Here is a 10,657-nt window from a genome sequence, read left to right as displayed (position 1 = left end):
TACACTCACACACAACACACACAGCTCAGCTATACACACACAGCTCAGCTATACACTCACACATAACACACACAGCTCAGCTATACACACACACAACACACACAGCTCAGCTATGCACACACAGCTCACCTATACACACACAGCTCAGCTATACACACACACTCAGCACAGCTATACACACAACACACACACAGCTCAGCTATACACACAACACACACAGCTCAGCTATACACACAACACACGGCTCACCTATACACACAACACACACAGCCCAGTTATACACACAACACACACAGCTTAGCTATACACAAAACACACACATCCCAGCTATACACACAACACACACAGCTCAGCTATACACACACATACAGCACAGCTATACCCACAAATACCCAGCTCACCTATACACACACAGCTCACCTATACACACACAGCTCAGCTATACACTCACACACAACACACACAGCTCAGCTATACATACACAGCTCAGCTATACACTCACACATAACACACACAGCTCAGCTATACACACACAACACACACAGCTCAGCTATGCACACACAGCTCACCTATACACACACAGCTCAGCTATACACACACACTCAGCACAGCTATACACACAACACACACACAGCTCAGCTATACACACAACACACACAGCTCAGCTATACACACAACACACGGCTCAGCTATACACACAACACACACAGCTCAGCTATACACACAACACACACAGCTTAGCTATACACAAAACACACACATCCCAGCTATACACACAACACACACAGCTCAGCTATACACACACATACAGCACAGCTATACCCACAAATACCCAGCTCACCTATACACACACAGCACAGCTATTCACACACATAGCTCACCTTAGCAAGAAAGATGTTTCTTATAATCCAAAAAATACGGTACTTAGCTGCACTATCCACTTTATAACCCACATTATCTTACCTAGTGTGTGAGGGGGGTCTATATTTTTTACTTTCTATGTAAATCATTATTATTAGACTACACCTATTTTTTTTTTAGATTTTTTTTCTTATTTATATATTAATTAATAATTACTTACCTACACTATCCACTTTATAACCCACATTATCTTACCTAGTGTGTGAGGGGGTCTATATTTTTACTTCTCTAATATTTTCTATGTAAATTATTATTATGAGACTACATCTATTTTTTGAGATTTTGAGATTTTTTGGTTATTTATATTAATAATTACTTACCTACACTATCCACTCTATAACCCACGTTATCTTATCTAGTGTGTGAGGGGGTCTATATTTTTACTTTTCTAATATTTTCTATGTAAATCATTATTATTAGACTACACCTATTTTTTTTTAGATTTTTAGATTTTTTTTCTTATTTATATTAATTATTAATTACTTATCTTCACGATCCACTTTATAACCCACATTATCTTACCTAGTGTGTGAGGGGGTCTACATTTTTACTTCTCTAATATTTTCTATGTAAATTATTATTATGAGACTACATCTATTATTTCGGGGTGGGGTTATTCTTTATTTTATTTATATTAATAGTTAATAATAATTTAAAGAGCTTTAGCACTAAAACTATTTATGGCTGAGTTGATCCAGAGGAAGGCAAAAAACTCCTTCCTAACCCCACATATGGGGGTCAGAATAATTCCCAGGATCAAATACCATCATCTAACCTACACTATCCAGATTATAACCGCCATTATTTATCATAGTATGAGGGGGGAGGGGAAATCTATATTTTTACTTGTCTAATTATACCATATATACTTGAGTATAAGCCTAGTTTTTCAGCACAAAAAAATGTGCTGAAAACCCAAATTCGGATTATACTCGAGTAAAAAAATATAGGTTTTGCCAGGTTTTTGTGGTAAAATTAGGGGCCTCGGCTTATACTTGGGACGGCTTATACTCGAGTATATACGGTAAATTATATTTTTTTAGGATTGTAAATCTATGATACTATACCTATTTATGGCTCTGTATGATCCTGAGGAAGGCAAAAACCTCCTTGATGAGCAAATCAATGCTCCACAAGGTGGAAAAATTCCTTCCTGACCCCAAATATGGCGATCGGAACAATTCCCAGGACCAAAGCCGGTATCTACACCTATCCTATATATCTATGTGTGTGTCTATACCTACATCTATCTAAGTGTCTATCAGTGTATCTATGTGTGTGTAGTGTGTGTAACTTACCAGGCCTGTGCTGAGCAGGACACACAGGCCTCTCCAGGAGCCGGACGTTTCTTCAGCAGGGAAGTGATGTCAGACGCTGCCGGATATCAGAGGATCGAAGCCAAGCACCGAGGCAACGTCATGATGGAAATGTACAGCAACCTGATGTCATAGAGAGGATGTTGTAGGCGAGCCGAGGTCTCACACAGCAGCAGAGGTGGGTACAGGAGGCATTAAGTTCTGGGCAGTGGCACGGGCTGATCCTACAAGACACAAGAGGGAAATGTTACTTCTACCACTTGTACATATATAGACAAGAGAACTAATGTAACATGAAAATATTTATTCTTATGAGATTTGTGTCTTATATATAAATGTGGAAATTTCTGTAAAAAGCTCAAAACTGTCTTTTCCAATAATATGTATTGTTAGTCCTGCCCATGAGGGATCCAAGATAGAGGGGATAATACTGATCTACTAGATTCTCCAAAAAACGCATGGAAGGTAATTTAGAGGAATTTCTTAAAATAAACTTCTGGGAAAATTTGTTTTAATGTGTATTTGTTGTATATTACTTGTAGTTCATATCTATATACATATTGTAATAGGTGCTTAGATATGTATATATGGAGAACTCACCAGTCATAGATCTTACAATCTGGATCTCTCCATCATCCTAAGAATAAGCAGAGACATAGTAATTGTTAGGAGCAATAATAATGAAGAACAGGAGGGAGAAGATTATGGAAGAGACTACATCAGGTTAGTAATGACTATTACATGTAAGCTTTGTACAGGAGAAGGATCTTACCGGGCCCAGCTAGGTGACATGTAGGAGAATTCGGCCACGGGGTTAGTAGGTGTTTCATCTCCCGGCCACTGCAGGTGTTTGTTCTTCAGAACGGCCCTGAATGGTGTAAATGGGGGCTGTGCTCTCCCGGCCTCAAGATCCTCCCAGCCAATGCTGTCAAAGAAGGGATGGTGTCTGATGTTACCGGACACACCCAGCCGCATCTCAGGATTTTTTCGCAGCAGGTTTTTAATCAGATGTTTTAAATCGGAGGCCAGCCAGGGTGGTATTTCTGGCATTTCGGTGATGATGGACTCAACCGCCTCACTCCTGATGGGCCCATAGTAAAATGGGGAGTATCCGGATGACATTATGGACACAACAATCCCCAGGCTCCACCAGTCAACTGCTGCGTCATATTCCTCATCCAGCAGCACCTCTGGGGCCATAAAACAGGTTGTGCCCACCACTCCACGGGTCTTATTGGAGGAGGTGACACCATCGCGGGCAAGGCCCAGGTCGATGATGCGGATGTGCCCACTTCTATCCAGCATGATGTTTCCTGGCTTTAGATCTCTGTGGACGATGTTGTGTCCATGGAGGAATTGGAGGCCACATACTATCTCTGCTGTGTAGAATCTCACATTATCGATGTTCAAGCTGCTGCACATTCTGATTAACGCCTGCAGGCTGCCGCCGGACAGATACTCCGTGATGAAATACGCCCCGTGCTGAGACTGATGTGCGGCATACAGATGGCATAGGAATGGGCACTCTCTGGCTTTTTGGAGTATCCGTCGCTCTCTCATCAACATTGCTGTATTGTCCGGTGTTTTGAGGACAACTTTCACGGCCATGAAGGTGTTGCGGCCGGGGAATGACGCCAGGACCACCTAAAGAGAATGGGAAGGGGAGATACTTATACATTTATTACATAGATAAATGATCTGCAGGGGTCAGACATTTCTGCTGGCTATGACAGTCTGGTACACCGCTCACATAAAGCACCAAACAGCTCAGCTTTCCAGTGCACAATCTTTAAAATGGCGGTAGTCAGGCTATGGTCATACAGGTGTCAGAGTCTCTGTACTATTATAATATTAATTCCTTTTTTTATACAGCGCACAAAGAAAGCGCAGCACCGCACAGAGGTTGCCAAATTGGTCCATTTCCTTAATCTAATCAACCTACCAGTATGTTTTGGATTGCGGGAGGAAAACGGAGGACCCAGAGGAAACTGTTATTTTATGCTATCATTTTCTTAATAAATCTGTTGCCAGCATTTTAAAACAATCTCTTCCTTGAAGAATACTTTTCCACTATAGGGTACACTGAGCGATCTACATGACATAAAGGCCCTGATAGTAGAATGCAATAAGCCCATGTCATATCTTTACGAAGCAAGAAAGTTTAAATTTAAAACCTCACACTTAAACCATCTCACTCTCATGCTTTATAAAAATGGAGCGTAATCAGATGGCATAAAACAATGAATATTGTCTCTTAACCCCTAGGGGCACCAGGACGTTATAGTACATCCCGGTGGCTAGATACTTAGCGCACCAGGACGCACTATAACGTCCTGCTTCTGGCACCGGCTCGCGAACGGAGCCGGTACCAGAAGCAGCGGCTGTCAGCTGTCTAGTACAGCTGACAGCCTGCGCTAACACCCGCGATCGGAGCCGACTCCGATCGCGAGTGTTGACCCCTTACACGCCGCGGTCAAGCATGACCGCGGCGTGTAAGGGTCTTCCCCCTATGGATCGGTTCCCCCGTGCCGCTTACCGGGGGATCCGATCCTCTCCTGGGCAGCTCCGAGGACTGGCATGTGCCCCGGAGCTGCCCGGTTTCCATGGCAGCCAGACCCCTTCTGGTTCTGACTGCAAACTGTCTGAGCATGCGCAAGCATGCTCAGACAGTTTACACTGCTCTACAATAAAATAGTATTGTAGAGCAGTGTATTGAACTTAAACCAGAGATCAGAGTATCACTGGTTTAAGTTCAAGTATGTAGAAGTAAAATTATGCAAAAACACTTAACACTACACATTATAATAAATAAAAAATAAATACATAAAAATATAAGCCCCTAAAATGTCACTTTCCCATAAAAACACTTAATAAAGTATAAAAAACATAAAAACACAAAAACCCAGCACATGTTTGGTATTGCCGCGTCCGTAACAATCTGCATAATAAAACAGAATCGTTACTGGACCCGCACTGTAAACGCCGGAGGAAAAAAACACAAAAAACTTTCCGAAAAAAGATAATTTTTAATTAATACCCTATAAAAAATGCTCTAAAAAGTGATTTAAAAAATTTTATGCACTCTAAAATAAGCCCACTAAAAAGAACAACTGTTCTTTTAAGTCCCTAACCAGATTTGTCAGCCAAAAAATAAAAAAGTTATGCATATGAAAAGATGGCGATGCTAAAATGAATAAGATTTTCTCCAAATTAGTTTTTATTCAGTACAATTGAATAAAATACACGAAACCCCCACATATTTGGTATCCCTGCGTCCGTAACAATCTGCATAATAAAACAGAATCGTTATTAGATCCGCAAAGTGAACCCCGTAAAAAACAACCTCAAAAAACTCTCTCTGAAAAAAAGATGATTTTTTATTAATGCCCTTTAAAAATGCTCTAAAAAGTGATTTTAAAAAGTTATGCAATCTAAAATAAGACCACTAAAAAGAACAATCATTCTTGCATAAAATAAGCCCTTAAACAGATTTGTGAGGTGAAAAATAAAAAAGTTATGCATATGAAAGACGGTGATGCTAAAATTAACAACAATTTCGCCAAATTACTTTTTATTCAGTAAAAATGGGAAAAAATAAAAAATATATATAAATGAAGTATTTTCGTAATCGCAGCGACTCATAGAATAAAAATAATATACTATTTTTATGGTATGGTTAACGGCCAAAAAAAAACCACATAAAAATGTTCCTAAAAATTGACGAGTTAATTAAATCTCACCAATTAGCTATAGATGCCCCAAAATTACATACCAGAAAAGTGCATCTCATGTGGCAAAAGAAATAAGCCCCTATAGGTGCACAATAAAAAAAAGAAAAATATTATAGCCTGTACAATGTGACATGCTCTGGATGGCGCCTCCTTCTCTCCTATGCCCGGCCGTGCGCCCATACAGCAGGTTACCACTACATATAGGGTATCGGTGTACTCGGGAGAAATTGCGTATCAAACTTTGTGGAGCCTTTTTTCATTTAATCCATTGTAAATGTTTAATTTTCCACCCAAAATGGGTGTATTGTGAAAAAATATTACAATTTGCAGACTGCACCTCCGTTTTGTTTTAACCCCTATAAAACACCTAAAGGGTTAACAAACTTCTTAAAAGTGGTTTTTCATACGTTGAGGGGTGTAGTTTCCACAATGGGGTAATTTATGAGTCTAGCTATTATTTAGGCCTCTCAGTGTCAATTAGAAGTTGAGCAGGTCCATCTAAATACAGGTTTCGGTGATTGTACAAAAAATGTGAAAAATGGCACCTAAATTCTGAGCCTCATAACATTCTAGTAAAATATGTGGAATCTTAATAAAACCATCCAACATAAAGCAGACATTTGGGAAGTGTAAGTTATGAATTTATTTGGGTGCTATGACTATCTGCATCAAAAGTAGAGAATTTAGAACGTTGAAAATATAGAATTTTTCCAATTTTTTGCCAAATTTTGTTTTTTTTCATAACTAAACGCAAAAGATTTCATCCAAATTTTTAAACTAATTTGAAGTACAATGTGTCACGAGAAAACAATCTCAAAATCCCCTGGATTTCTCATAGCGTTCCCACGCTATAACCACTTATAGTGACACAGGGCAGATTTGAAAAATGGGTCCGCGTCCTTTAGGCCAAAAGATGCTGAGTCCCGTAGGGGTTAAACATCTCTTAATGATGAAACTTTCTGCATACAATCATCACTAGGGGGAGCTCAGTGGATAGAAAAATACAGCTTTTATTCTGCTCAATGGAAACTAAAAATGTATATTAAATAGAGCTCCCCCTAGTGATGACTCCAAATGCAGCAATCATTGTCAGGAGAAGATCCGTGTTGGACCCTTTCCCCTTACAGGCGCCTTTGCTGCTCTACTGTCTATGAATATTGGATTTAATCCAATGGGTAGCAATTAGACCCAATATCTGACCAGAAGGAAGCAAATACAACGCTGAACACATCACTATAAGCATAATATGACCTTTGTGGAACAAATAAATAACAACAATAACAATGTATCTTTCCCAATCTCAGTGTGACCCCACATATCATACATATGGCTACAAATATTACTGGAGATTCTCAGCTGTAGACATTCACTGGATAAAAATGTCTCTTAACAGAAACTAACGGCAAAGGCAAAATGTAACCAATAAGAAATGATGCCACTTACTTTCCCAAAGCCGCCCCTACCCAGCACCTGATGGATGGTGAGGCGGTAGACATAGAAGTCGGGGTAGGGGCTTGATGTTACAGGGTCCTGGCTGCTGCCCGGTCTTGGCCCGTCATCCTCTAATAATCCGGCAATCTCTCCTCTCCTCTTTATCTTCAATCCGCTCTCGCTGTCCTCTTCTCTCTTCCTCTTCACCTTTTCTCTCTTCCTCTTCTTCTCTTCTCTCTTCCTCATCTCTTCTTCTCTCTTCCTCTTCTTCTCGCTTTCTCTGTGTCCTGTAGACGCCATCTTTGGGAATCCAGTAGAATCCAATCCAGTCGCTGCCTTCGACAGTTGAAGGTAACTGACAGTTGGCCGTGTGCAGGTCACAGGTCAGAGGTCACGGAATGCTCAGGTGGCACCTGCCTGCCAGTAGGATCATGTACCTGCTCTGCCATCTATACTGTGGGCAGCAGACATGGCAGTACAGTGTCCAGAGGAATTAATATATTTGTATGTATTATTGTATTGTATAATTCTTCCCTCTCTTCTCTCCTGACTTTTTATCATGTTAGTCTGCAGTAGGAGGTGCAATGACATCACTATATCGCACCTTCTGCTATAGGCCACCGTAGTGATGTCATCGCCTCCTGCAGGACTCCCAGCCACATATCTGCAGTGATGCACAGAGCCGACAGCAGATAGACATGAAACAGGGGAAAGCTTCTCAGACAGTGAGAATAGTGTGCACGAGACATTTACTCACATTCACTAAAAAGAAAATCATGAATCTGTCACTTCCCTGCACCTCCAATTTTGTTGTGGTGCACCTTTAACATAGGGCGTGCAACAGACTTTGCAAGTTATATCAGGCGCACGGTGCGACTGAGCGCCGAAACGCCCCCTGATTTGTGTCCCATGGTGGCTTATGCAGCTGCGACACAAAATGGTTGCATGCAACACATTTTTGGTGCAGACTTTTCTTAAATACCTGTGCAAGTAGTTCACACCTAAAAGAACGTACAAAGTCTGTCAGAAAAGTGGCGCAAAGTCCTTAGTAAATCTGCCCCATTGGGTTTAATTAGACTCATACATTCATTAGTCCTTCATATAAAGCTTTCTCTGGAATTAGGTTTAGGCATCATTCACACGTTGCATGCCGCTGTAGGCACGGAATGGTGCCCCCCCCCAGACGGCCGTCTGAATGAACCCTTAGTGAGTAATTTCTTATTGGATCAATTGCTTTGGGACTTTTCAAGCTGGAATATTAGAGCTGAACATTAGGTTTCCCACTTGCAGTGGCGCAGGATGACCTACTAGGACAGTGATGGCAAACCTTTTAGTGGCCGAGTGCCCAAACTGAACCCAAAAACCCCTTATTTATCACGAGGTGCCACCCAAAAATTAAAGCGATAACTTATTGCTCCCTGTTCAACAACTTCAGATTTGCCTCCTAAGGACAGCAACACAGTAGAAAGATGGAAAATTTCCAGTGTCCCTATGTACACAGAGAATCGTGGGGCCAGCAGGAGGTCCTCTAAAGGTAATTCGTCCCTGACTACTCATTCTCCCTCTTCCTACAGACCCAAGTAGCGCAGTAAGTATCAAAATATGACTGAAAGCAGCATATTTTAAGTTGCTTGGAACTGGAGGAAGATTATTTGAGTCCTGTCTGGTGTGCTGGGGTGATGACCCGGGTGCCCACAGAAAGGGCTCCCATGCCATAGGTTCGCCACCACTGTACTAGGATGTGCAATCACTCTTATTGACTTAGGTGCTATAATTATTACAAGTAGCTACCATTCATGTCATTGCCATTAAGCTTTCTAATCCACTTGTCTGCACATGGAGATCACCCCCTTGCAGTAATGCATTTTACTATTTTTCAAAATTCCAATACCTAATCCCTACATACAAACTAAATGGACTATTATAGAAAGGTTCCTATGTGCAGCATAGGATTGATTAGTAGCGGGGGCCTAGTACATAGAAAAATGTGCATATTTCATATGTTTCGCCACATCTGTGATGTCACCAGAGGAAAAATGGGGCATAGGTCTTTTTTTGGAAAACCATTAAAGAACTGATGGTAGATGTGTCATAATAAGAAGTTCCCGAGAAATATAGTTACTCAGGGCTTCTTTTATTAAAACTCTATATGTTGGGATTTCGGAAATATAGAGTTATAAACGTTATGCAAATTACCCTGGGGCGCGCAGCCTACGTCACCTGAGCACCTCAAGGAAGGGCATTCTGAGATTTTCAGGGATGCACGGTCATGACAGGTATTTAACTTGGATTGTATCGCACGTGATGGGATTTTGGCGCAGGCTGCGCTGCTTCCATGCAGTCCGTTGGACCATTGGGTCACTTTTTGAGTTCTCCTCTGTTTTATACCAGTAGGGCTCTCCAAATGCATGTAAAAGATTTCTGTCTTCTAGAAGGCTCTTTCCCTCTTCTATGCGCCCATACAACATTTTATATGCAGATGTGGTGTAATTTTATACTTGTCAGAAATAATAGTAAACATTTTGGGGGGGGGTTGTTTCATATTTAATCCCTTATGGCTTACAAAACTTAGGGGTTAAACTTTTTTGAGAAAATTTTAATCTTTTTCCTTTTGGGGCCTAATAAAATCAAACACCTGCCACTGTCGCTGCACGGCTCAGCCACCGCTGCCACAGCCCGCTGCCATGGCCCGCCCACCGACAGCCAAGCCCGCTGCTGCCGCTGCCTGCCCACCGGGTGCCACACACGCCCACTGGTTACCACAGCCCGCCCGATGCCACCGCCCACCCACTCACCTGATGCAATGGCCCACCCACCAGCCGAATGCCATGCACCGCCCACCTGATGCCACAGCCAGCTAACCGCCCAACACCACAGACACCCAATTTACGGCCTACTAAAGATGCAAGTAAGTCCCTCTATGTATGTGCTGTGTGAGTGTTCCCCTTTACAATGCTCTTTCCTAATTCCCCGTCTCCTCCCTCCTCATTATAGTACCCTCACTTCTGTAGTCTCCTCCATATAGTGCCCTATTTAATGAAGCCCCCTCCTTATAGTGCTCCCCTTCTTGTAGCCTCCTCGATATAATGCCCCCTTTTCTGTAGGCCCCTCCTTATAAGGGCAGAACACAGAAAAGGGGGGATCATAACACTCCCTTTTCTCTAGCCCCACCCACACTTATAATGGCCACCTACCTGTAGCCTTGCAATGTATGCCCCCTCCATGCAGATCACCACCCACACTCCCTACTTCTTTTCA

The 10,657-nt window shown here is 41.8% G+C and overlaps 1 protein-coding gene across 1 annotated transcript; it reads right to left on the bottom strand.

Moving 5' to 3' along the window:
• Positions 1-1,082: 1,082 nt before the first annotated feature.
• On the bottom strand, positions 1,083-7,850 carry LOC140116749 (protein kinase C theta type-like). The gene is made up of 4 exons (XM_072133182.1): positions 7,412-7,850; positions 3,010-3,881; positions 2,838-2,874; positions 1,083-2,461 (listed from the first exon to the last, which is right to left on the bottom strand). Exons 1-3 carry the CDS (start codon positions 7,697-7,699, stop codon positions 2,850-2,852), a joined length of 1,185 nt encoding a protein of 394 aa, XP_071989283.1. The 5' UTR covers positions 7,700-7,850; the 3' UTR covers positions 1,083-2,461; positions 2,838-2,849.
• Positions 7,851-10,657: the final 2,807 nt, after the last annotated feature.

The sequence above is a fragment of the Engystomops pustulosus genome, chromosome 2, assembly GCF_040894005.1.
Source record: "Engystomops pustulosus chromosome 2, aEngPut4.maternal, whole genome shotgun sequence".
In the NCBI taxonomy this organism is placed as follows: Eukaryota; Metazoa; Chordata; class Amphibia; order Anura; family Leptodactylidae; genus Engystomops; species Engystomops pustulosus.
Note: the sequence above shows the minus strand (reverse complement) of the source record. Positions and strands in the feature narration are given on the sequence as shown.

What these genes read in the sequence shown, in the direction of transcription:
- LOC140116749 (XM_072133182.1), bottom strand. Translation starts at nt 7,699, where the DNA reads ATGGCGTCTACAGGACACAGAGAAAGCGAGAAGAAGAGGAAGAGAGAA. An exon ending in GTAGGGGCGGCTTTGGGAAA is followed by an intron (nt 3,882 to 7,411) that starts GTAAGTGGCATC and finishes CATTCTCTTTAG; the next exon opens with GTGGTCCTGGCGTCATTCCC. An exon ending in ATGTCACCTAGCTGGGCCCG is followed by an intron (nt 2,875 to 3,009) that starts GTAAGATCCTTC and finishes GCTTATTCTTAG; the next exon opens with GATGATGGAGAGATCCAGAT.